Consider the following 27,849-nt stretch of genomic DNA (forward strand, 5'->3'; position numbering starts at 1 on the left):
TAACTGATAAACCCTCCTGGGGGATGATAAGCGATTCGGGACTCAAGTGTACAAGACCCAAAGCTAACAGCAATCGAAAAAAACAAACCCTTGTCAAGCAAGCTGGTGCCCTGTTGGCAGAATAATTGGATAGAAAAGCCTTATTTGATGAGTTGACAAAACAGAGTGCATTTACCCCCTTCAGACTGGAGACATCCTGAGTATCCTCAGTGCTATACCAAAGGACACATCCCCCACCACTCTTTAGTGTGGTAAGAACTAATGGAAAACACTCACTCTAAAAGCCATGACTAAAAACGACTTTGTGCAAAAAGAACACTATGGCAGTGTGCATAACAGAGAAAACCATAATTAATAACTGAACATTTTTAAGTCGTGATTTATTGCTATTAGTTTTCTGAGAGTAATGGCATTTAGAAACCTATTTGGATAACCTCTCCAACCTCGACACCCCACCCAAATAATAACACAGAGTTTCCGAGCATTCTGCGGATGAAAATGTCTACAACAGCGTTCTTCCGCGTGTTGCTCAAATGCAAGCTGCGCTTATTATTGGAGCATGTATGTATGTTGAACTTCTTTCGCACCATACGTAGCCAACCGTGCTAATCGGAGATGCAGGGGGGAAGAACAACAATGGCAAGGAAGCGGAATACGTGCATGGCCAGGGTTTCTGAGCAATTCACTTGTGTACGTTTGCAAAAAAGAATAACATGAGGCCGGACCGGGGGGGGGGGGGGGGGGTTATAGCCGTAGGGAGCTAAGGGGCCGTGAGACCGAGGAGCTACCGGCGTCCATCTGTTTTCTGTAATGTTCCCAGGAACTCTGGGAGAACGGGTCGTGCTCATGCTTTTGCCCAAGCATCTTTTGGACAGTGTTCAAAACAACAACAAAAACTCCTCCCCCCCCCCCGCACCACCTACTCCTCGTACATATGCCGTTTAGTTGAGTGCTGTGTAAGCCGCAGGCCACAGATAATGCTCCGTGTGAGGTGGGAAGTCCGTACATGTCCTGTAGTGATTAGAGAAGCAACCAATGGGCAGTTCCCTCCGTCACTGGTCTCAATTCCCGTTCAGTGTTCCGCAACCAAAGGATGTGGAGAGCCGTTCATCAAGTAGGCAACTGCCAATTATTTTACAGCACTGAGGGCAATTTTACAACTTTGGCAAATAACTGCAAAAGTAGAGCTACTTGGCAGCAGTTGTAAAGCTTTTTAATGGCCTAGATGTTTATGATGAGGTTTGCAAAAGGTTTGCATTGATGTGCTATGCAATAAAAATCCCAGTAAAGTCACATGATAAATGTAAATTGGTCTTATTTTACCATTGTCATTCTATAGTATTTTACGAGTGCAAGCCAAATAGATAATTAGCAAACCTTTTAAAAATGTTTTCACACAACAATTGGCATGAATAAGGGCAATGTGGAATGCACGTCCTGCTTGTAAATTTTAACTCCTCGGAACAATGATACAATCCGTGCATTGCACCTTACCAGTGACAAATGTGTTTTGAACTTTCTAGTTTCAGGTTATTAACTGAAGACAATCAAAACTATATTTCAATGTTTTGCAAATCAAAGCAAACTTATTTTGCTTTTATAAGCGTTCATAATTTGATCAGTGTGGTCAATTGGTATATAAAACTAATTAGGGCTAATGTATTATGATTAATCTAAAGTTCAAGGATGATAACATTCACATTAAAGTTGTTTTAACTTTTCCCAAATTGACCAAAATTATTATTCGTTGATGATTTTAAGTTAAACCGAATGTTTTTTTTTGGGGGGGGGGGTGATATTTACATGTGTTATGGGAATATATACAATATTTTTTTAATACGTTATACTTACAATATTAAGGGGGGGGGAAGGTTGAAATGCACTGGAATCCAATAAAGTGTACTGTTATTATTTGTGCATGGAGAATGCCGAAACTGGCTAAGTACCATTGAAATGCTTTTGATTCTTAGCTTGTTCATGTTCCTTTTTTTTTATAAGAGTGGTTTCAGTTGGCACTACTACCCCCTTTGGCAATGCAACATCTGAACGACACTGCCAGAAATGCTGATGGCAAAAAAGTAATTGCAGTTTTGTAACCGATTAATGATGCGAATTTTGATACAATACATGTTAGTTTTAAAGGTAGCTCAGCTGTTATTTCTCAAACCTCTGTCAATCAATCTGTCTCTGTTGTGGGGTTTGTCTGACCATGCATCGCCAGTGCACATTGGCGCGACTTACCCACTGACCTGGCCAACCTCAGTGGCAAGTGATATTCAAAGTAGTCCTGGATGCTCCCCACATCCCACTTTCCACTCATCAATTGGGCATTAACGAGTTTCATTTCTCCACATAAACACCCATTATTAGCCTACAACAGTGTTGATTTAACTATCCATATTAAGTACTATTTAATGGCCCCCTAGGTTGTATCAATGAATAATATTGTTGCATTTTTAAACAACAGCTTTCTTTATATTATAACTTATCATTCACTGCACACTCACTGTTTATAAACATATCATCTTTGTATACAGCTTGGTTTAAATAAAGCTTATCTTATCAAAGGTGAGGTGTGCTCTGGCAAACTGTCACAAGAGTCCTCAGACGCATGGAAAACTAAGATAATGTAATGGCACATGCTACTAATCTTTTGCTGGCTTTAAAGCCTCCTATCTGCTTTGGCAGTGGTGTGTGTATATGCAACCCCTGACCCGAACATTGGTTGGCTCTTCAATCATTGACCCTATCTCTGTGTAGAAATGTCTTCTGACAGGGCAGGCGTGGGTGGACCTCAATTTCCCACTGGACAAAATAAGCCCATGAGCATCCCTAAAACTCCTCCCTCCCGTTTCTATCAATGATTTCTTGACTGCAGGAATGTCAGACCATGTGTGGGGGAGGGAGTAAGGAATAACTGCGCCAAGGTCGGCAGGGGACAATGTACACTTAGAAAATACATTCCATATCACGGGGACCTATTTGAATAAAGGTAGTGTGCTCTCGTGCCCCACTGTCAACACCAATGTGCACTTATTTTGAACTCCTCACACCAATGAGTGCTCACTTGGTGAAACAAATGAACTTGAATGAGGAAAATCACCTTCAAGATTACTTTTTTTTCTCTCAGAACAAAAGCCAAACTCAAAGCAGGTCATGAAGTTCAGAGCCATGGACACAAATGAATAAGACGACCACTGTATGATGAACCGTGAAGGCAAGCGGATTTTTTGCACGGTCAACTGGAAACATCATACATCGTTATTTTGACAAGACCTAACAACGTCCCTTGCTACCATTTCTAATATTAGGATGTTCTCAATTTTACGATGTTCTCTCTTTTCGGAAATGTTTTGAGTCCACGTTCATAACATGGAGTTGGCTTTTTGGCACAGCGTTATAGGCACTAAAGTTGTTTAACTTAGTGTATCACTTGTTTCTCTGTGTGGGGCTGCTGTTAGTGTGCAGGATAATCAGGGATTAGTTTACGTGTCCGAGGGAAAACAATTTTCAGTCATAATTATCTCCTGGAGCATTGGGTCCGCTGAACTGCAGATGATTTCATCATATTTTGGACAAGCCTGCAAGCATTTTATGCTTTAAACCTGATGAGGAAATGTTGAGTAAAATGTGTGTGTATATATGTATTGGTGACATTGTGGTTAGTGCACTGTGCTACAAACACCCAGTAACACTAGTGATTCCTACTCATGGCCAACATCGTTGATGAATATCTGAACCAGCACTGGGCCTCCCCGAGGTCAACTCGGTATTAAACAGCACTGGGGAGACAAAGGTGGCTGTTGTGGTCATGGCCACAGCAGCCTCTCATGGTGGAATGCCAGCCTTATAGGTGCTCGCTAATAGAAATTACTCAAACAGCCTGTGTATGCTACTACACTGGGGATCACTGGCGTATTTATGTGTATGTATATATATAAAACATCCAATGATGTTTTATGTTCATCTGTACTGGTATGCTTAACGTCTCTGACGGCATATGCATCTGTGTCCTGGGGCTACACTATTTTGTGTATGTGCAAGCACGTGCGTAAAATTAGAAAACATTTTTTTTTATCTGTCTACGTATCTGAAATGCATTTAGCATTTCATCAAAACTGTTTGATGTTATAAGTAGTGTGGACTGCAGGGGCCAAGCAGGGTTTTGTGCTTAACGTATTAGCTTATGTGTTTTGCAAAACCTCAATGCTACGGTAGCACTAAGAATACGGTGCTGTGTAGAAGACTGCATCTGGACAGTCTCTGCAATACCTCAGACTTGGCAGCCATCAGCATGGTCCACACTCGCTTCAGCTTCTTGGTCTTTCCAGCAGCTTCCTCTTGAAGGCTGTTGTACTTTTCCTCTATATCGAGGCGTTCTTGCTGCAAAGTGGAAGCAGGCGGCACACTAATTAGCCAGACGAGGAAAAAACCCACCTTTACTCTCCTGTATGAGCTGCTAACTTGGCTGCCCTGGATAATGGCAGGGGATTAAAGGGAGAGTTGGCTGTCGTCATTTCTTGACAAGTGTTTTATTCCAATACTTCTCTTCTTCTCCCCCACCCCCCAAATCGTACCACCCCCCCCCCAACCCCCTTTTGTGGCTCCAAGGCAAATGTGAAATTGTGTTAATATTACGGAGGAATGGAATTGGGGAGGTTTGTTATAATCCAGAACCTGTCATTGCTCAACAATCCCATAAATGGGGAAAAATACGTAATGCACTTGTTTAAAGATTCATAAGAAAAAATTGTATATAGTTTGTACTTTCATCGAAGGAACTGAGATAAATGCCGTCGCCCCGCTGTGATTTTCACGTCCCTTTTTTTCCCCGAGCAGTTTTTGTTCTACAAGTTTCGAAATAACGGGACCTTGTTCGACTGAATGTGTACAAAAGAATACACATTCATGTTGCTTCACCATTCCCTGATAGGTTTTGATTGTCTACCAATTGGGGTTCATGCCGAACTCTGCATAAGACAAATTAGCCTGCTTTTTCCAGCATGAAAAGTGTGTCCTGCACCGTTAAATGAAAGGTTAAAGCATTGGTGTCTTATTCTCAATCACTGCATTGGCCTCGCCTGGGAATGGAAAACTAAACTGGTCCATTAGTTTAATCAGAATTGGAGGTCAGTGTAAACCCTGAATATGCACGCAAAGACAACATCTAAATTACAGCCAGGCCTGTAAGCAAAGTGCGCACACATCTGGCCACTGCTGAGTTTTAAACTTCAGTTTCCCTGCAGGCAATGGCCAGCATGACACGCAAGGGAAAGGTGCCGTAACTTACATAGGTTCCCTGCAGTAAAATAATAACTCCAGCTGCAGCTCTTCGGCAATAAATGCACACTGTTGCGTTCACCTTAACTTAATAGGCTACACCTGATGGACGCAGCATGTTATGGTTCACTCTGCCCTTGTCCTAGTTTCTTCTGAAGCTCGGCAAAACAAACCCTGAGCCCTACCAACTGCTTGGCCAAGAGCACACACTGTGTCCTCGGAATAATGTGTGGCTGGATATACCGTGGTTATTTTGCTACATCTTCACTCTGTACTACGTCTCCATGCCGTCCCAGTTTAGTAGTATAGAGTAAGTAGTGTAGAAGTGCATTCCCGAATTGGCTTGTGATTTTCTGTGGCTCCAGTGGTGTGTTTTATTACCTTTCATATTATATAGAAAGAAAAAGAAATAACATTATAAGCTGCAAATATGAAAAATGGGTTTTCATGGAAATAATAGGGTCTTGTTAAGAAAACGTATAATCCGGGGCAGCCAAACCACTAATTAGCCAAGGGCAGATAATGCACAAGCAGAATAATGGCAATATAGATTAGACATGGCCTCCTTGCAGTGGATGGGCGCTGCAGGTGGGATGTTATCTCCCTTGCCTGGTATACAGGAGGTCGTGGGTTCGATCCTGAATCCGACGCCTGCTGTATATTTGAAGTTTTCATGTTCTCCCCGTGGCGGCGTGGATTTTTCCCCAGGTCCACCGGTTTTTCCCTCCACATTTAGAATCAACATGTGTTTAGAGTATTTGGCTTCTATAAATGTCCACATGATAAGCCACTTTGTTGAGCTGTCATAAGTGGCCAGGTCGCTTCTGAAAAAGAGCTATATATCTAAGTGGGCCTTGGCTGGTAAAATGAAGATACTTTAATTTAGAGTGGCCAAGGAATTCGTGGAATTGCCCACAAATGGGTTCTCTCCTTGCCTCTTTTTCTTCGAGCTCTCGTCGAAGTTTCTCTGCGCGCTTACGCCGTTCCTCCAGCTCCATGTTGGACTCCTCCAGGAGCCTCTCCTGCTCCTCTGCCTTGGCGAGCAGGTCCACTCCACCCACGATGACCTTCTTCTCCAGGGCTGCCAGCTTCTCCTGCAGGGCCTGGTGCTCCTGCCTAAACACAGCATCGTGAATGTACTCCGCAGCCTTTCCACATTGGCAGTTAGTGATGGCTTAATGGAAGCCTAATGTCGTGGCTCACGCCTTCTGCCCCCCACTGTACCAGCTTATAACATGGAGTAAATTTTAATTAAAACCTGCAATATGCACGGAGGAAATATTTGCAAATGGATAACCCAAATGCTTCATGTGTATTATGGAGATTTTTTAAAATATAAATGTTGTTTCTTTTATCATAAATTAATTGCTAGCTGCATTTAACAAAGCATGCAACATGTAACCTGTTCTACGTATATATATATTGCATTGAATTGGTGTTTTTGTATAATTGTGAACTATAAATTGTCGTGAAAAAATTAAAAATAGTCCAAGTGAGAATATTTAAGCGTGGACATATTGGAACAGAGGTGCTGGGGTATGTGCACACAACTTCAGTTTGAAGACCTACACCATTTAGACATGTGGCCACCTGGAACAGCCAAGTATAGCTCTTCACTGTTTGTGCATTGGAGATATATAGAGGCTGGCACAGCTGTTGGGTAGGAGTTGTGGTTTGGTGATGCATTCCACTCCTGTTTCAGTGCAGCTCATTGTGCGAATTACAAAAAACTCAACACATTCGTCAATAACAGTGGCCTTAAAAGTAAAAATATATTATAGGTGACATTTGGGCAAGGACCCTTCTTTATGGCACATAAACAGAGGCTAGAGAGACAGGGTGAATAATGGTTGGAGACTGCACTATACACCATGAGCAATAGATTATTTTCTATTGAATTTATTTGAAATTCCTGGTTCAATTTCAACGAACCAGGAATATGAATTCCTGGTTCGTTGAAATTGATTGCTTTTTTTAGGAATCGCTAAACTCTACAAACGTTCAGGTAAGTTTTTTGTAGGTAGGGATAATGGCTTAAACATAACAAATACACGTCACAGGTGGAAATGTATGTTTAACAAAAATCCGGTACAATTAGATTTTATTGCAGGGGAAGTCATTCAAATCTCGATGCAAAAGTAAATATAAATGTTGTGATTGGAACAGTGAAGAAAATAATCTTTCATTGGTAAGAATGATGAGACGGGAAAAGGAGCAGGTAATAAACATATCACATAAGAAACAGAGACTTATTGACTTAAGAAAGTGTATTTAGCAAAGATGTATTGCTAGAAGGGATGATAGCCAACGGCATAGTCGAGTACAGATGGCAGACAATGGAGAGAACAATCCCGACAACATGACTACCGCAGAGATAGAGGGGTGAGTTCAGCTCGTGTTTACAGGAGATGAATGGTAAAGTTGCAGGACCATCAGATGGCAAGTGTGGGGATGCTTTCGTCTAATAGTTTTTGGACAACTGCTTATACCTTGACTTAAAGCTTTCGTGCCTGCAGGAATTCATATTCTTTGGGTCCTTCGGTAGAGTCACGTAGATAGGTTCAAAGAAAATAACAAAAAAAACTACGACGTTTCGATCACAACGAAAGCGATCGTCATCGTGTTGTGATTGAAATCGGAGGATGATGATCGCTTGTGTTGTGATCGAAACGTCGTAGTTATTTGTTATTTTCTTTGAACCTATCTACGTGACTTTACCGAAAGACCCAAAGAATATAACTGCTTATACGTTAAGAAAAAAAATTAGCCAACATTGGTTTTATTATCTCCAAACTCTTTTAGGTGTCAACTTACTTAAAAATGTGCAGGTCTACAACATGAATACCAATTGAGGGTGAATACTTTCACAAAAGGAGTAAATGTTTAATGTAATATTTTCAAAGTAAGGTCGCAAGCATGTTTACACCTTGATGTGATAGACTGTATCGTTCGATTTGATGAGGTACTCTTAATTCTGCAGAGATTTGTCTCTGGACTGCTTTGTGTATACAAGCTTTTATTTCTACCGGGATAATATCAAAGTTACCACATGCCGAGTAGAGCATTGGTTGCACAAAATTATTGTTCAAAGGGACTGATGTGGCCTTTCATCTTCACATATATATTTTCATTAATTCTGATTGATGATTTCCAAGTTGTCACTTGGTGTGGTGAAAAGTTTGAACACAAATGTGAGAAAATGCGGTGCCAAAATTATATATGTCACCCCTAATCAAGTGTGCATTTTATTTGATTAAGTTATGATATTTGTTTTCCCTCATAAATGGGGACCTAGTATTCACACCCCGAGCTGTTTACGCCAAAAAATGTAATGCACACCATGGAGCCAGGAAAAAGGTCGCCCATGTGTGCCATCCTCTGTGTGCTTACTCAGCCTCAAGTAAAAGGCTCCTCTCAACAGGAAATAAAATGCCTTGCATTCCCCTGGCAGATGGAAAGCAGCAGCCCCATGTTTGACCAATGTGTAACTACCATGATTAGTAAAATTAATACGTCTCCCTTCCCTCATTGCAACCCTTATGGAGTAACAGACCTGGTGTGTGCGTGTTTTTTTGTTTTTCCCCCTAAACTTAAGCAATGTATGTGTCAACATATCATGCAGTACATAAGCACACTTGAGTTACCTTTTCAAAGCGTAAACATGTAATGAACGCTGTAAATGTGCTCCTTTGAGTCTCAGACGGAGCATTTTGCAGAATTCAAGAAAAACACTTTATTTAATAATAGGGTTTTTCCCCTTTTTTCTGGCAACAAAACTGAAACATTTTTTAAAAAGATTCATGTCTGCATTAACCACAATACCTGCAGTCAAAATGCAAACAAAAAACATACTATGATAATATATGCATTGTCCTTGAAACTGATTGGTCCACACCAAGGGACGGCTTTCTTTTGAGCCTCGACCCAATTGGTGCTCGACCAGATGACGCCAAAAGGCGTACAGCTCAAAGACAATGCACTATCAAAGTAATGAGGGCTCGGGGTGAGCATCTACATCATTAGACCTCCTTTGCCAGTACCAAAATGTAATAATAGGGTTTTTACCCTTTTCTCTGGCAACAAAACTGAAACCTTTTTTAAAAGGATTCATGTCTGCATTAACCACAATACCTGCAGTCAAAATGTCACCTTATCACCAAGCTGCTTGGCAATGGTCTTGTAGCCCATTCCAGCCTTGTGTAGGTCTACAATCTTGTCCCTGACATCCTTGGAGAGCTCTTTGGTCTTGGCCATGGTGGAGAGTTTGGAATCTGATTGATTGATTGCTACTGTGGACAGGTGTCTTTTATACAGGTAACAAGCTGAGATTAGGAGCACTCCCTTTATAACATTTTTGACATGCGTTTTTCTGCATTTTTTTGTTGTTATTCTGTCTCTCACTGTTCAAATAAATCTACCATTAAAATTATAGACTGATCATTTCTTTGTCAGTGGGCAAACCTACAAAATCAGCAGGGGATCAAATACTTTTCTCCCTCACTGTATTATATATATTAACGCGAAAACTCAAAGTAGATGTCATGATATTACAGCAATAAGTAAAAAGGGCCCATTGGTTCTAGTTGTGGCTTAACCTATGTTTAGACAGTGTCATCATCAGCAATGATCTAACCACTGCTGGATGAAGACACTCTTATGATGCCAAAATAAAAGTCACAGTAATGTTAGCCTCATGATCAACAGGGGTTGATGTTTGGAAGACGTGACTAGATGGGAATGGAAAGGTAGGATGAAATGTTTCAACTTAATAGGCAAGTAAATAAAATGAAAAAACTCTTATGCAATTTGTTCAGCTGTTTTGAAAGGCAGGAAACCATACAAGAGGTTTGTATCAGGTATGCAAATCTTTTAACCTAACGCATTCATCAGTGTATAAATAAACAATGCGGTATGGTTATACTTTGGGAAACCGCTGCTGTGTATATACCGAACGGAATTCACGAACGTATAGGAAATTACTTTGGTGTGGCTTATGGCCATAGATATGCAGGTCATACAGAAAAACAAAAACAATAAATTCCCCAAAAAATACAGGTTTAAAATGAGAAGAAAAAATGGGAAAAATGTCTAAGCTCCTGCGATGGTGGCACCTTGTGAATGGATCTTTACACTTCCAAAATCTTGCCTTTGTGCTTATAAAACAAGACATCTCTCTTTTCTTAAGGGAATGTTCCCCGTGAGAAAATGTGCGTGCACTCTGCCATGGGAAATGCCTTGATTCTCGACTTGTGTTTCTGTGTGAAAGCCCTAAAGTTCCCTCCAGAGATCCCAAGAAGAATCGTACAATCTTTGTGAGCAGGCACAGCAATATTCACCCAGTAGGAATAGTGGACTTGTTATTATTCTGAGAAAGTTTTATGTCGAGTCTCGTACGCTGTTGATTCCTTAAGGGGTTCAGTGCCAATTTTGGTTTTGGTTTAAAAGAAAAAAAATATGGTATTGTTTTGTGTGAGCAGGAGGTGATGAACTTTTGATGGAATTTGATGTTGCCTTATTTCTGCTCCAGGGTATTTTCTAAAATTGATTTTTTTCTTCATACAACTTGATTCACGAAGAAGGCCAACAAAAAATTATAAAAAATTCATATTGTGCCCGTTAGTGTTTAGAATTTTTTAAACAAAGCTTCACGAAAATACTGAATTGAAAGTATATCTGAAAAGACATTTTTTGCATTTGTGCGAGCTGAGTCAATTCTGTATCGGTTCTCGCCATTGCTTGCACTGGAAGACGATGCCACCTTGTGGTTGACATACTTATTTATATGAGCTATTGTCAGGCCGGCTTTTCTTTCTCTGCAAAGATAATTCCCAGAGTACCATTTCGATTAATCTTCCCTGCAAAATAATGTTCTGTAGCTCTGCCCGGCATAAATATTATTCACAATGATTGTGGAAACGGAAAGACTCACTGCGCCTTGAGTAGGTCGTTCTCTCGTCGCTCCAGCTCAGCTCGAGCCTTGTCTCTCTCCTCTTCCTCCATGTCCAGCTGTGCCTCCAGAACCTTCCTCTCCTCCTCAATCTTGGCTTGCATCTCTGCTAGCTTCTCAACCGGAATCTTCTTTTTGCCTAATCAGTACATGCACACACACGTGCACATAGGACATAATAATGTGCGTAAACATTTTTTTTATATTTGCGTGCTGTCCATAGACAAAAAGTGGGTGAAATACTTATTGCTGCCAACATCGCATTGCTGAAGCAGGATGCAGAATAAGGCAAATTGCGCTTTTAACGTTATGAAAATGAAATTAATAAAAGAATGCTTCCCAGCAGAACCTTGGTGCATACCTTATTCCAACTGCAATAATTGCTCCCAATGGGTATTGTGTGCCCTAGAGAGTAGGCTGGAAATAATTTATTCTTAATGTCATGAAGGCTATTTGCAGTGTAAAGGCATAGAATTAATAAATTGGTTCATTTAAGGAACATTTAACTAAGAATACCATTCAGTGCTAATTTGAAAATATCAACCTGGCAATATATTCCTGTAAAGGGTAAATATGTATATTTGAGCATAATCATGCGTGCGTGTGTGCCCAGATTGACAGTAATGAAAGTACAATTGAATTTCCCTGATTTATGCGTACCTTGTGTTAAATAAATATGTACAATAGCTTTTAGTAAAATTTTATTTGAGGAAAAATGTCCTGAACTTTATAAAGTGCTCGTTAATATTTAAGACTTTTTTTGTTCACCAACCCACATTAATGCAATACTTATAAAGGCTTATGATGGGCATTGTGTCCAGGCTGTTTTAAGATTTGTAATTTTGCACTCCAACAGCAGTGCTTAGGAAAAGCCACTAGGAGCCAGTAAATGCCTGTGCTCAACTATCAAATGACAATTCAATTTGCCAGTATGCCTTTTTCTATATGTGGTTATAAAACACTGCCAAGAAAATCATTAATTGTAGCACTTGGCCAGAATGCCCACAGGCCTACAAATTTATATTTTTATAGTAATGTATTTCACTCTGAAATTTTCATGGACTTACTTTTTTCATTGAGTAGATTTGTCATTTGCTGCACTGTGGAACTACTGGCTAAGCATTTGTAAAAATACTACTGGGCTGTTTTACATTTATTTTCATTACATAAGAGCCATGTGGGGTTTTGTGCCACACTTCTGAATATCACACTTTAAAATAATATGTAATGATAAAATGTTCAACCTGAAACAATTATAGCTGACATGGTTTTTTCTTAACTGTCTAGTGAAGGCAGACCAGTGACCAATTAACGCCCAAACAATTTGAGAATCCATTGAAAACACAAAACTCTACATTTTTTATCTCAATTCCTTGTAAGAAAATACAAGAACCTAGTTCAGTGATATGCATGTTTCCAACTCTTCACTATTGTCTTCAAATCATGTGACTGATTGTTAGTTCTAAGAGTATTAGTGCAAAAAAACTAACAAGAAATAAAATATTGAGGGTAACAAAAAAATTGTTTAGATTTAAAAAGTTTATGTATGGGGGGAGGCGTTATTTCAACGTATTTCTAAATTTGCATTAATAAATCGAGATGTGGGAAGGAATGCGGCAAATTGAAATGGCTCTTTTATCCTAAAGATATATCATTATAGGAGAGGTTCTTCAGAAGTACAAACTCTTTAGACACTAGCCAATTAAAAGTTTTCAGCGATAAATGTGTGCTAATGACTGATTTCAGTTGGTAGATTTTGACTATATTGTTTAGAAAAAAGCTGCTCTACATTTACATAGACATGATAGGATGCATATACAAAGCCATTTAATATGCTGGCGCTGAGGAAGTTGAAACACAAACCTGTTTGGTCTTGTACAGAATTTTATAGCCGGAAGGCAGCGTGAAAAGAGCAAGGAAAGAAAGTGATTACATTTGTTTTTATTTTTTTTAAGTGCCTAACATTACTGTAAAATGACAGCACGAGTACATTAGCTTGTTCCGACAACGGCATGGCCATGCAGTGAAAGAAATAGGAGGCAGACAATAAACAGCAAAAGTTTTACCTTCCACCATTTGACTGCTTTGCCCCAATAAAAAGAGTTTGAAGCCAGCTGAAGGCCCCCAGCTAGCATGAACGTGGTCACCTGTGAAAACGCATCTGAAGAATTTAACAGCCTGCTAAGAAAACAGCTGGAGAGGTATAGGGGGTTTCTAGTCATTCGCAGCAAGAGATGGGCACGAGCTTGCAACAGCATGGAAGTGACCTGCTCTCGAAGCACACTGCACTTTAAATGGAACGTAAGTTGCTTGTAAGAAAGCACTTTCACTTATTTCCACCCATTTTCTTTTATTACATTACAACCAACATTAAAATGGGCTATCCTTAGTAAGCCCAACTATCATCAGAATGTCTATTTATCCTGCAGGAATCCGATGAGCTATGAAGCTCTTTTTCACAGATGTCCAGTATGTATTTTGAACATCTTTCGCACCGTATGTAACATCACCCCTAGCCCCACCTGCCCTGCTAAAACTTTACTTCAATGGTTAATAATTCCAAGCCTACAATGTTCTCAAACAGCACGATTCTTTTGAAAGAGAAATCTCATTTAATTGTCATTTCGTTTAAGCACATATTTTTGGTAATTAAATATATGTTCATGTTTTAAACCTGCTCCAGCTTGCCATTATGGTGGTATAGTGCTTAGGGAATTTTTTATTGCCTGTATAAATTTGGTGACATTGGGAATGTGTGCAACCAATGATAATTATTACACTACAGGGTTTCCAATGCCAGGACCATAAAAAGAGCTGGAATTAAAATAAGTTTGACCCGCACTTTTATATTTGTGCTTATGCTGTTATTTTTACTGAGCATTAACCATAAAGTTATATACATTTGAATTACTACTTTATTAAATATTCAGTGTGTTTTATAATGCAACATGTCAGGTTTCGTACTTTTTTCCCCCCGACAAAGTAATATGCTGAATTGCGTTAATATTATTCGTTGTAGGCGCATTCTATTTGACTGTGGTCCATCATCCCAAGGGAATTGCAACCAGCGAAAAGTGGCTCAGGACAACACTAACTTATATAGAGCAGGCCACTTGCTAAAGCGTCAAAGTGCTAAAACTTTGGGCGGGGTGGAGAGGGCCCGGAAATAAACGAAAAGTGCATTTCTGCTAGAGGGAGGTTGTTTTTTAGCGCATGGCAGGCACAGCTTAAGTGGACAAATCCCTTCCAGGCACACAGGAAAGGGGACCTGGGGGGAGGGAAAAGAAAGCGAAGGATGGTTTGGGGGCAGCTCCTCTGGCCGTGAGGTGCTCCCACCGGGAAGCAGGCTGCTTCCCCCGTGCCTCTCTTAAAAGCGTGGAAAGAACAAAGCACTGCGCAGCCCCCGCGCTCTCCAGTCACATCTCGTCACAGTCAGCCGCAGACAGCCGTGCGCGTGTGGGGGCTGTGAGCGTGTGCGCGCGTGCATGCGCCAGCGCGTGTGTGCGTGCACGTGCGTGCGCGTGCATGCGCCAGCGCGTGTGTGCGTGGGGGCGAGCATGATGGGCAGAGGGGGTGAGGGGGCTTTGCTGCACGGGGCAGTCACTGCTTTAAAACAAAGCAATCCCATGACAGACTTTTAATGATATTTTTCTGTTTTTTGAGTGCACGTGTTGTTGTCGTTATTTTTTATTTATTTCTCAATGTGATGCATCAGCAGCACAGAGTGTGCTCAATGTCAAAAAAATATATAAAAAGTTTCACAGTTGCAAAACTAAGCAAACGTTTTGTTCAATCTTTTAAATTTACAGATGTAGGAGTACTTATTTATATTTACATGACAAATTTAAACACATTTCTATAACATTACACAGCTTCATGGAGAGTCCCCCCCCACCACATTCTCCCACCTTTTCAGCTAGAAAGATGACAGCCAGCAAATGAAATATTTTAGCCATCGGCAGTTTGGTTGATATGGAAATAAGGCGCATCTCAACTTCAGGCAAATACAACAGCTTGCCGTAGAAGCCCATGCTAAAATACAGCCTTTGCTTTGATAAAGACCCCAGCATCGCAAATAGAAAGTGGCATTACTCTTGATCAGGATTAACTGTGCATGAGAAACAACTTGGCAATAATCTTGGCTGTGATGTGAGATAAATGATGACGGTTATTGCATTATGCTGCAACTAGAGAATGTGGCATATCGTAAACTGCAGTGTCTGAAAAGTGCTTAAAATGTGCAATTGCACCATAAAATTAACAAGAAAGAATAAAAAATTAGATGGCTTCAAGTTGGTAAAATACTTTATAGATGTGAAGACTGGCCCTAATGATCTGTTTAAATAATTCTTCAATAAACTTTTATGTGATTATTCATTCTTGACATCTGACTGTCAAATCTTCGTAACTTCTAGTACTCTGTTTGTGAACGATGCTATACTATGCAAATGATAAGCAGTCATGTTTCCCGCTTGACAGAAGAGCCGAGCATTTTTCAAGCACCTGCCCATGGTCACAGCGCAATTCCGGGAACAAAGGGCCTGAGGGTAGACTGTTAAGAATTTGTCACCAGCGCAAATGGGAGGGACAGCAAGAGGCGGCGGCGAGAGAGAAGGGCATGAGAAATCAACATTGGGACGCACTCACGGCCACATGAGTATGGTTTGTCCATGGGTTTCTCTTTGACAGAGCAGGTGGAACTGTCACTACTACTGCTGCTGGTGCTGCCTGCGAAGAGAGGAGGGGGGTTCAGATGCGCCAGGGGGGTTCACACGAGGGCAGGTGGAGGCACAGTAAGTAGTTACTGCCGCCACGTAAAGGGACGCTAATGATGCGGCGGTGACGGCGCGCTTGCACGGCACGCTGCGACGCCTGCTTAAAAGTTGGTGCTTATTTGGGCAGCGGGTGACGTGCGCTTTGATGTGCAACCACAAAATTACTTATCGAGCCCTTTCTCGGATTTGCGTAAACATGACGAAAAACAAAGAGCACTACAGAGGAGGGCAAATTTGAACAGAATCGTGCCAACGGTGACATTTTTGGAACACTTGTTAGAAAAGGAATAGGGTATACCTACCTTTGGTTTAGGAACATTAGGGTAAATGCTTTCTAAGTCTAGTAATAAGCTAATTGATGTAGTTTTTGTTATTTTTTTATATACTTCAAAGACTGCAATTATACCAGTCATGCAACAGATTGCTATTAACTTGTAGGTGATATCTTCAGATAAATATACCCGTAAGTACTCTCTTAAGCTTCATTAGCTTTGAATCGAAACTTATAAAGCTTGTGGATACGCGTAGAGGGAGAAAAAAATTCCCTCTTCTAAACATTGGGTTCAACTTTGACTAAATTGGTTTGTGGCCAAGAATACATTAGGATTTCTTGGCCCCAAGCATCCTCCTAGCTTTGCCTGGGGCAAGATTTAATCAGTGGACCAAATTTAGTCCAGCCCAATAACAGCCACAGGCTGCGAGTGACTGCCGTAACGAGGGGATTGATCCAATCGAGTATCTGCCAGGCGTCAATTTACACCAGAGGAGGATTTCAATAATGAGTGCTCCAAAGATTTGCTTTGGTGCACACGGTGAATTAGACCCCTGAAAGGAAAGGATCCAAAGTTTAACGTAATATTTAATCTGGTCACATTACCCGGGGGTTTTTTTTTTGAGTCGCCGAATCTGTGATTTTTTTAAATAAATCTAGATTTTCTGTGGCATAATTTTTAATGGATGATTGTTATATAAAATGGCAATATAAGTTTTAATGTAAATGCACGAAGGTACTTATATATGTATACTTAGCAAAGTTGTGTTTGTCCGCATATAGGTAATGTAAAATCATATATGTACATGTCTTGTAATGAATGTGTGGCTCATAATATTAATAGATCTTAATACAGATTATTACGATGGCTAATTAAACTAACATTTACATATTGGCAAGCAATACTGCGTGTCATTCTGTATCAAGAGTACTAGCAAACGATACATACTGAATTCATCGCAGCAGATGCTTGCGGTGTAAAACAAATTAAGTTTGTCCCTGCTGGCTTGGTTGACTTTACCTCTAGGCTGCTCAATATTGTGATAAGATTGCCACTCCTAATGCAGCATACAAATATATACACACACAAAACACGCCAGAACCCTGCTGTTAAAACAGCACCCCGATATGGCTGCCGTTGTCCCAAGGCATGTTAAAGTCAGAATCGTTGGAGGGGTCACGCTTTACCTCTTCTCTTCCTTCGCTTTTCGTTGCCGTCGCCCCCTTCCGTTCCTTCTTTCTCGTCGTCATCTGATCCGCTGAACTCTGACCCCGACACCTCCTCTCCTGCAGCAGAAAGAAGAGGCCTTTCAGCTTTAGAAGGCAATGGAAAAGCAGGGGTAATAGAGGGATTGAGATGCAGTCTCTTTACTCCGAATAAAGCATTTGTACATTCAATTAAAGTTTTACTCTCAAAGATATCTTGTAGTGGAGGAAAAGTGGTTGGCGTGCCGTGAACCTGACGATTTTGAGTTTGGTTACCGGCCATCCCTAATATTAGTGGTGTATGATATATGAACTGCTCCTGAGCGCACAAACCACCTGCCCCCCACAAACCCCCCACCCCGACAAACCCACAATGACCAGGATGGTGAATTGTGGATTTAAAAAAAAATTGACAGTGTAAGGAATTGACAAAAGGGCTGAAAATGCATAACCACCGCTGTAAAACTGGTATAGTTGATACCTATATATTTATGTTTACTAATTAACAGTCATTAGTATTTATCTCTGCTTTGTTTTGTGGTATTGATTTTTTTGTTAAAACTCATGTGCTACGGTCTTGTGTATGAAGGCATCTTCAATTGTTTTTCTAAGTACTAAGTCATGGATATACCAGCCATAGGGACTCAATGACTTAACCCCAATCTTTTCATAAATCTGCTTGTAAAAATAGCTGAAGGCAAATATCGGGCAGTGTTCGCACAGTGGTTTCCGCATTATGCTATGAACCCAGTGGTTTGATTCCTAGCCATGGCTAACATCTAAACTGGTCTTAGCTATCCATTTACCAACAGGCACTGACAAGTGGTGAAGAATGGCCAAACAATCCTGTTGACTTGCAGAGTGTGGGGAGGCGTATATTCAGCAGGGTTTGACAAAAGGCTGAACATTATACCATTAGTATGAAAGGCAAATATATATAAATGCGTATACATGTTTGAAACCTCTTTTACCCTAAAATGTTGCTGATCATAATATAAGCACAATGTATTAACATTAGCATGGTAGTGAAAAAGGTGGTCAGCTTAATACAATACGTGTGGTTTACAGGCAGCCTCATATCTTATTTGTGTTGCATGCTGTGCTTTTCTATGAAATGTAATTGCCGCAGAAAAGTAATTACACATTCTTTTTATATGGAAATGAAGCAAGCACATCTCTGAAGACAGCTGTGTGCTTTGGACAATGAGCCCTGCCTAAGTTTTATAAAATGTCTTGTATACATGCCACAGTCGTGTATTTTGAAAACAAAAGAATTGCAATGACACTCTATATGAATTACACGTGAGCTACATTTCTAAAACTATCGTTTGGCATCTGCATGCATTTGAATGCAATTTAATAAAGAGGTTTTTTTTAGATATCACATAATTTATATAAAAGGTTAATTGAGACATATATATGTATGTTTTCAGTTTTTTGAAGATTACTAATCAAACTATTGGGACAATGCCCTATTTTAAGCATTTTATCTTGAAAAATAGATTTTTGTTGTTAAAATGTCTTAAATACACACATGCATCGAATGAAAAATGTACTGACATCGAGTAAAAAAGTGCTCATTAAGACCACTAACGATAAGCAGATTAAAGGCACGTGTGTGGAAGACTGGCGGCTTATTCTCAAAAGAACTTTCGGAAGTTAGAACACCTTGCGGGCAATTATGTCAGAAATACAAACTCTTACCAGCAGCTGCAAGAAAATCAATTTACATGTAAATTTAAACAGACTGGCCAGAGGCAAGGGGCGCATCATTCAAATGATCGTTTTCCTAAAGGCCCTGCCTTTTATCATATTCACACTGGTAGTTTAATCACTGCGATTACACTATGTAACTTGACACGGTTACTCGCCCAATGAAACCTTCAACTAATTAAGTCAGTGAGGCACTTCCTTTAGCAAAATAGGTGTTGTCCAAAAAAAATCTACTGATGATCCCTTATGGAAAATATTGTCAGGCAGACTTCATAATAAAGTTAAATGTCATCAAACTTTATTTTGTGCTGGCTTTTAAACATTGCTGGGCTTGTGAGAAATGTGATTTTATAAGATAGGTTTTGAATTTTAAAATAGCACACTGCAGGGTTTAACCATGTAGTTACATGAAAGATACACTTGCATGTGCAATTTACTATAAATTGTGCACTTTGATGTTATCGTTACTGTGACTGTATCTAGAGTAAAGCAAGTCCTACATATAGTATTGGTTCAAATTATTTCTACCCTCAGAAGTTTGAGTGGTATCATTGTTATCGCACTTCACTTAATCAGACAACTTGAGTTCAATTTCCCATCATGCCTACGTCAGCAGTGAATGATATCAGAACCCGTCCAGACCCTTGTCTTTATGAACCCACACTGCTGTGCGTGGTCAAGTGCGGTCAAACAAACCCCATGTGATCAAAAGGCAGGGGCAGACCTCAAACCACCCTAGATTGACAAAGGGCTGTAAAGTATCAATGAACTATTTTTAGCATAAAACACATTTCAGACAAATGGAACTCATTTGCATTCTTATTTCGTTAGACAAGAACACTAGCGTTGTTAAAGTGAGCAGTTAATTAAAGCTGAACTTAACAACACATGAGAATAATCCCACAATTCATTCATTGTGTTGATTTTTGCCTGCAATATATGCGTTAAAGTCATGTAGTCATCAGTGTTCTGCTTGTATCCACAAAGTATACTTAAAAAGGATATATCCTGTACCACCAACAAATTCATAACGCATTGGGTAGTTGGACATTTTTAAACAATTACGGTTGTTCTAACATACTAAAAAATTGCACTTTAAAGTAAAAATAAAGCCGGCAAGGATGAATTATATTTTAAAATAATTCCTTCATTCCTGCTGTGTAAGTATCTCCCTTACTGCAGGTAGAGATACACAAAAATCGAATTCAGTTTTTATGATTAATGCCAGCACGTTTCCCTTCGAACAGTAACAAAATATTAGCAATCACCTAAAAGCCATGAAGATATACATTTAATAACCCAATTAAACAGCAATGCCACGTTTACCGCTTTGACTACAGCTACATCGTCGTCAGAACGCAAGAGAGGAGGCAGCGGTGGAAACTAGAATTGTGCTCGTGGTTCCGCAGCACTGACCCTCAGCCAACTTCTTCTTCAGATCCTCGATCTCCTTCTGGAACTGGCGCAGCAGTGCGTCCTTGGGGTCCTCATTGATGCGTGCCTTGTTCTTGATGTTCTTGGCACGGTTGGCGTAGCGCAGTGTGCTTATCGTCTCGTCGTAGTTGTAGTCTGCCGGTCCAATGTTTGCACACTGTGGACAAAATGAGATTCAAAAACAGTTTTGGTAATTCTGCGGGAATGCCCCGAGTTTGGTGTGAGCACGACGCATTAAATTTCCCACAAAAAATAATTTGCATTGGCGCGGATGTTGCTTTAAGCGCGAAGATCGGGCGCGGCTTATATCGTTTTGCCGTGGCCAAGTGTTCTATTTTATTTGCGCTCGGCCAGCGTAGGGTGCATTTGCTTGAAGGCCATCGAGACAAATTGACAAGTGTTATTTGCGAAATCCTAATTAACATTATTACATTTGTTATAGTGCATATTTACAAAATTCTAAAGAACAAGCTGCCAATTTTAGCAAAAAAATATACAGATGTCCAGAATGGCATTTCACTGTGAAATTATGTTGTCAGGCTATTAAAGATGCAACTAAATTGAACATGGAATTTAATAAAGTTTGTGCTTTGTAAAAAATAAATTAATTACTTAGTTTATTTTTTTAAGTCCAAATATCAGTAATTTTAATTAAAAGGAGCAAGTGCGGAGGGCAATAGCGCACGCGAAATTTAATTGGAAAACAGATGTGTGAAATGATGTGGGATTTAGTACACAGCTTTTTGCACGGCAAGTTTCGAACCAACTTTTGTTAACAGTATAGCAGGGATGGCAGACCAGAGATTCATTGCGGATGCCTATCACAGGCCAGAACATCACAGGTTCAGAACTTGGCTCTGGGTTGCAGAGTGGACCTGGGAGACATGCCTCTGCATCCTGATAAATTTTAAATCGTCATGTTTAATGCACTGACGAGAAAAGGAGCGCTTTTTCCTCCACCCAGGTACTTTTTTTCCTTCCCCTGAATACGTTTTTTTTGCACATCGCCTCCGTTCCATCCCCCCCCCACCCCATACATACTCCCCACCGCCAGCGTGATAATGAAGCTTATTTGCTGGCTGAAATCCCCACAGAACTAATTACACTGGAAAATGGGGGAGGCAGAGTCAAGGCGGGATTTTTTTGAGGTGTGAAATCTTGAGAAACGAGGTCAGAGAGCACCACAGTCGGTGCTGCCCGAAGTGTGTATCCTTGATGTACCCAACCCTCATGTGATTTATTTTTGTCAGCCAGAATCCACAGCGTAATATATATACATAAAAATACAGACCTGCGGATACCCACTTAGCATCTTTTTTATCTTTTTGTAACCAGGGTCCTCATTTCAGCTATTCATTCATTCCAAATCAACATAAAATTAAGTAGACTTTATAAAATGTTTGAGTGTATAATGATCAAGGCATATGGCTGACACAGAAGCTATGGCCAGGACATGCTGCAGGAACTTAAGTATTTATTTAAAGTACAAGAAAATCAAACTAAAAAGTGAATGCGAGTTATCAGTTTATCAGATTAGTAAATGCTTGCAATTATTTGGTCTTCACATATCACTTGATTGGACAATACACGTTACTGAAATTCATTTTGAAAAAGTATAATTGAAAATATACCAAAAATGGAACATGTTGTGTAAAAGCAGGGATGTAGTCACAGCTAAATGTACACTCTTTAACACGGAAGTCAAATTTTGAACTTCAAAGATATGTTTTAAAAATAGAAACCATCAATTGTATACATCAGGAGATGTCAATAAGTTGCATTATCTTCAATTCTTGCATTTTCTGCCTGGCTATCTTTTACGGCCTTCTACATGGCAAGCAAAGTCACTATTTGGTTGAAATCTCAGATTCACATGAGGAAGTCGAATTGAGCATTAAAGGAGAAGCCCTGACCTATTTGTACTGCTCGTACCTCCTGTGATCACATCACTAGGCGATAATTGCAACATGAAATCCTAAAAGAGCCATGAGCGCCATGCACTTGAACCATATTACCATTATGCAGTCTCCATAGTAACAGAACTTTTTAAAACAACTATGAATAATGTAAACACAGCTATTAATAATAAAAACAACAATCTTAATTAGAAGCTTTCGTGACTGCAGGAATCCATACTCTTTGGTTCTTTCGGTCAATTTCAAAACTTATAAATCACATTTTTAAATGACAGATTGTATTAAGAATTATAAAACATCCAAAAAAATGTTTCTTTAATAGTAATCTCTCACATTAACATAGCAACTTCCATGTCCTCTAATTTCTCACATTAACATCATGCTAATTTCTCACATTAACATCACTAGCCCTGACCACTTCTTTATGACCCTTGGGCTACACCCATTTCAAACCTTTTAAAACAGTCTGCCTCAGCAGCAGACCACGCTTTCCCACCTGATGACGGACGCTTGTGTTGCGCCCGAAACGTCGTGATTTATTTTATTTTATACCTACGTGACTTTACTGAAAGAACCAAAGAGTATTGAGTATAGTAATAAGTAATAGAGTATTCACGTCTTGAGGCACTATGAGCAGTGGGAAGTAGTTTGGCCCCTTTGGGTCCACTTGGAGAGTAATTTCAACCATTGCAGTAAACATAGTCCACCTTCCAGAGATGGATAAGCATGTTGTCTTATAAGTGCAACATGACACATGTTCACATGGGGCAGATATTGAAGCGAGTTGGCTGCGATGATAGAATTGACTTAACTATCCCGCCATGTAAAAAGGTCAGCGGTTTTACACTGTAAAGAACATAGTGCAGTGCTACTCTCCTTCTTATAGAACTGTGTAATTGGCAGAAGTTCCACATTTCTATGGCTGGAGTAAATATATTCATACGACAACCTCAGCCGACTTCCCACAAAGCGGTAAGCAAGCTGTTCCACAGCAATCTGCAATATAGGGTATGGATTAATGATCAATGATCCTGACGGAGTGAATGGTTTTAGTGGCATCCTGGATGCAAACCGTTCTTAGTGAAGTCACAACAATTACCATCATTGTCTTGGAGTTGCCCCCCAGGGAGTCCTGCAGAAGGCGAGTGAGCTTGGAGTTGCGGTAGGGTACGTGGGTGCTCTTTCCATCGACCAGCGCGGAGATGACATTCCCGAGCGTAGACAGTGACAGATTGATCTTGGTGGCTTCCTTGAGACGCTGACCGGTGGCCCCAGTCTTTGTTTGACGCTCAGACCCCTGGCGTGGGCACAAAGGTGAATGTTACTGTACTGTGAATTATTGTTATCAGAGAACATTATCATAGACCGTCTATTGACAGTCAAATATTACCGATTCAAGTGAGGCGTTGTCCACCTTCCCGTCTACTCACAAAAATATTTTATACCAATTCTAAATATTGGTTGGATAAAAGAAGTACAGCACTTTGAATACTGTACTATAAACCCAGTCACCAGAGTTCAATTCCCGGCCACGGCTAATGCCAGTGCCGAGTGATAACTAAGTCAGGGGCCCTGATACGAATGTACAACCCCCATATCCAATGTGGTGTGGGGAGGCTTTCATCCAAAAGTGAGATAAAAAAGGCTGTAAATTATTATATCACATGTCTCTATTATGGCCGATCTTTGGCCAGGGTAAATCTGGACTGGATTCCACCGACGAGGCATTATTTTAAACACTGAAATTTACCGCAATACAATAGCAAACACTGGAGTACCTATTTGAAACATTTTTAACTGGCAAGTGTCAACATTAAAAAACATTTTCACGTGCCTTAAATTTAGAATGGTACTTGTACCTGGGGCTTATACTCACCGCAAGGTCAACAAGGTGAAGCTTTCCCATGCGAACATGCATGTTGCCATCGACGCCCTTCTCGCTGCACTCAATGGTGATGGTGAAGATGGCATGGGAACGCGAGCTGTGCTCGTTCATGTTGGTGGAACCCACCGAACCTGTGGCAAGACGGTACGGGGATCAGCCTCGAATGCGGACGGTGCAACTGTGGCAACGCTGAAACAATCTCTCACCTCTGCGAGCTTAGGCAGCTTGGCACGAGCCCGATAACCCAAAAAAATCTTGACATGTTATTGATCGAGTGTGTACAAAAAACAACATTCAAACAAAGAAAAAGTTTAAACGTGCCTGGACACAATTCATGAATCTTTTACTGTCAAAAAAAGTGACTTGCAGCAATATGAGGCTACTTCCATGTAGCAGGGCACATCTGGATAGATCATCATCTTAACATAAAGTTTGAGGCAGACAGCACTTCATACCAGGCTGACGTTCAGAAATGCAATGCCCAAAGCCATCACTGTGAAATAACCTCTAATGAGAAGACCGCACAAATGCCCTTCCACTTACGGTTTTTGTGCCCCAAGGTCATAATCCGGTCCATGTCATCGGCATTGTTCACCACAAACGCAGACAGGTCTTTAACGTATACACCCACATCAGGACGTTCCTTCACCTGCACAAGAATCCCAATGGTGGAAAAGCTTAAGCCAGAATTCACACTGATTGTAAGAAACTAAACAAATACATTGAATATACTGCGATGCTGTCTCACTAATTCTTACGAACATGCTGACTTGTAACCTTGAGACTTATTATATATTTTCAATAACCAGACAAGGATGTATATACTTTATACAGTTATCACCTTTCCAATTCTGACCTGCTTTAAGGTGCCAAAGCTAAAACATTTCTCAATTCTAAAGCTGTAGCCCATTAATGAATTTCAATTAGTTATACATTTAAGGTACCTTAAATTAAAAGGTAATTATCAAAAGTCCACTGGGATGAAAATTATGAAAGAGGTGATGCCAGAGCATTTTTGCGTGCTTTTGTAAAACTGAATATTTTCCTCTATGCCGTGAATTCAGAAACAAGACTGGCAAAGTACATGGATCAAAAGCTGAAAAGTATAAAAAAAAAGCATGGAGAGGTGAAAGAGGAACATATGGATTAGAATGCATACACAAATTATATACGTTACATCAACTGTTAACGTGAGTACGTGGGGGTTTGGGCAAGAAACATTTATAGAAGTGATGATGGCCGATGGTTTGACTAGGGACAGTGGCAACCAAAGCCGGAAACATGCCCGAGAGGATGACCACCATGGAGCGATGATATCAGCTCGTGCGCAGAAGCGAGAGAGATTTACATTGCAAGACCATGAGGGATGGAGATGACATTGGAAGGCCTTCATCCAGAAGTAAATAGAGCATGACTGATGTTTATTCATTTAAAACAATCAATATACAATGATATACACTTTACATAATTCAATTCCTGCACGTTTCATATGACAGGTATGTGAAATTATATTTTTGATGTCAAATTTTAATTTGTTCAACAATGCCAAGATTATCTTGTTAAATAAAAAAAAACCCTCACTGTTAGTGCATCACTTAGTAATATGCCCTCTGAACTGGAGACAAGAAACATTTAATCTTCGTTCCATACAAGTAATAAAGATCAGCACTTCCTATGCAGACCACTATGTGATGGGAAAATTCACCACTTGTTATGTAGGCTTCACCAATAATTACATTTTCCATAAAAAAACAATCCGTATCATGAAAACATGTCCATGGTGTGCAATATTGTCGAGCATACTGCCTTTATAATCTTTAAATAATCTTCCCCTCACTGAATACCCTTAAGCACCAAATTGATCGAATTAGCTTTTCCATATGTTCCCCAAATGTGTACCTTTTTTAAGTTTACACAATTTTTATTGTGAGTGCTGTTTATAATGTAAATGCCTTTATTTCGCACCTTGGTTTTGATCAAGTAATTTCTTTTACATTCCCATAAAAGAGAAATACATGGGCTCTAAAGAGCTTCTTTTAAAAAATAAAGTAAACATTAATGCGTAATACAACCTATTTAACCTTTGGAAAATAACTGTACTGTAAAGGAATACAATTGTGTATCTGCCGTGGAAACAGAAATGCAAGTGTTATACCCGCTCATCAGGCATAAAGCGCGAACCACAGGGAAAACAATAAATGTCTGCAGGCCTTTATGCAACAGTAATATTGTAAGTGAGGAAATCCATTCAAGCACATTTACTGTTTTTTCTTCATGTAATAATCCCCTCCGCTTACAAGTGTTATACATCTGTAGGCATGCATTACCAAAAGACTGTCACAGGGTTGTATGTGCGTACAGCATTACCGTGGCGACTGTTATAATGAAAGGGTAAGGGGGCGTAGCAGTGGCAATGCACATGAATGAGAAGGCAATCGCAGTGGAAATTTTCCCGGATGAAAACACTTGCTATTTCCAATTCATGCCAGCTCAATGACCAATTACAGTGTAACGCACAGAGTGGACAGTGTTCTGTACAATAAGACTGTGGCACCTCCTTGTCCTCAAAAAACACTAATGGTTAGTTGTATTATTTCTAATGGCAGTGAGGCAATGAATGGGAAGGGTTAGCATGCAGCCAAACAACCCCCACCCACAAAAAAACACCCCCTACCCCACCTCCAGCCTTTGCGTCTGGTCTTTCCCCAGTAGATCCTTCACCTCCTCATTATAGATCTCCAGGTAGGAGACTCTCACCAGAAACCTGTCGACAGGCGAGATGAAACAAATGCAATAGTCAGGGGAGCAGCCCTTATGACTCCCTCTCCCTCTTACGAGCTGTCAAGTCTCTGTCAATGCACATGCGTGCTGACATGCAAACTAGCCCGTGAAGCTGCATACCGAGGACAATGCAGATGATGTGTGTGTATGCAGCCGGCTATCTGATGTGCGGTGCACAGCACTAACAATCCACAGAAGCGGGCTTGCCACATGCATGCATGCATACCGAATGTTTCCCTCTCCAGGCTAATTGAGGCAAGCCAGTCTATGTTAAATAATGCCGGGAGTCTAGAAGAACCAAATTTAATGTTGTGAATGCTAAAATGAATTCCGTGTGCTGTAATATGACTTGCTACACAATGTGGTGAAACGTTAAGCATGATGTAAAGTTTTTAAATGTAAAAACGATTCTTTACAGAAGTTTAGAGTAATCCATCCAATTAACATTTACATATTAAAATTAATCATAGCTATCACTCCCAACACCACTTCCATGTGTTACGTGCGATTGTAAGGTGCAAATATAAAGCTCTTCAAATGTAACTGACCCAGACTTAAACTGTTATCTTAACATAAAATGTCCATGGTTTACACTGTCTAAAATGCCAAAGTTTGCAGAAATGTTTGTTTGAAAAACTACT

General features: G+C 40.1%; 1 protein-coding gene across 3 annotated transcripts in view; it reads right to left on the reverse strand.

Annotated features, from left to right (window-relative positions):
- The window catches only part of KIF3A (kinesin family member 3A), a 52,239-nt gene that overhangs the window by 17,515 nt on the left and 6,875 nt on the right, over nucleotides 1–27,849 (reverse strand). For 2 of the 3 annotated variants that reach the window (XM_076067452.1, XM_032955390.2), the window contains exons 4-13: nucleotides 27,107–27,191; nucleotides 24,971–25,076; nucleotides 24,419–24,558; nucleotides 23,642–23,839; nucleotides 20,609–20,783; nucleotides 17,462–17,560; nucleotides 15,875–15,955; nucleotides 11,210–11,366; nucleotides 6,216–6,396; nucleotides 4,273–4,383 (exon numbers count right to left, since the gene is read on the reverse strand). In XM_076067452.1, coding sequence (XP_075923567.1) covers nucleotides 4,273–4,383; nucleotides 6,216–6,396; nucleotides 11,210–11,366; nucleotides 15,875–15,955; nucleotides 17,462–17,560; nucleotides 20,609–20,783; nucleotides 23,642–23,839; nucleotides 24,419–24,558; nucleotides 24,971–25,076; nucleotides 27,107–27,191 — 1,333 coding nt within the window. The remainder of the gene's footprint in view (nucleotides 1–4,272; nucleotides 4,384–6,215; nucleotides 6,397–11,209; nucleotides 11,367–15,874; nucleotides 15,956–17,461; nucleotides 17,561–20,608; nucleotides 20,784–23,641; nucleotides 23,840–24,418; nucleotides 24,559–24,970; nucleotides 25,077–27,106; nucleotides 27,192–27,849) is intronic. The other variant, XM_032955393.2, reaches the window with a different exon arrangement.

Source organism: Petromyzon marinus, chromosome 16 (assembly GCF_048934315.1).
Source record: "Petromyzon marinus isolate PM22_M1 ecotype Great Lakes invasive population chromosome 16, UKy_Petmar_22M1.pri1.0, whole genome shotgun sequence".
Taxonomy (NCBI): Eukaryota; Metazoa; Chordata; class Hyperoartia; order Petromyzontiformes; family Petromyzontidae; genus Petromyzon; species Petromyzon marinus.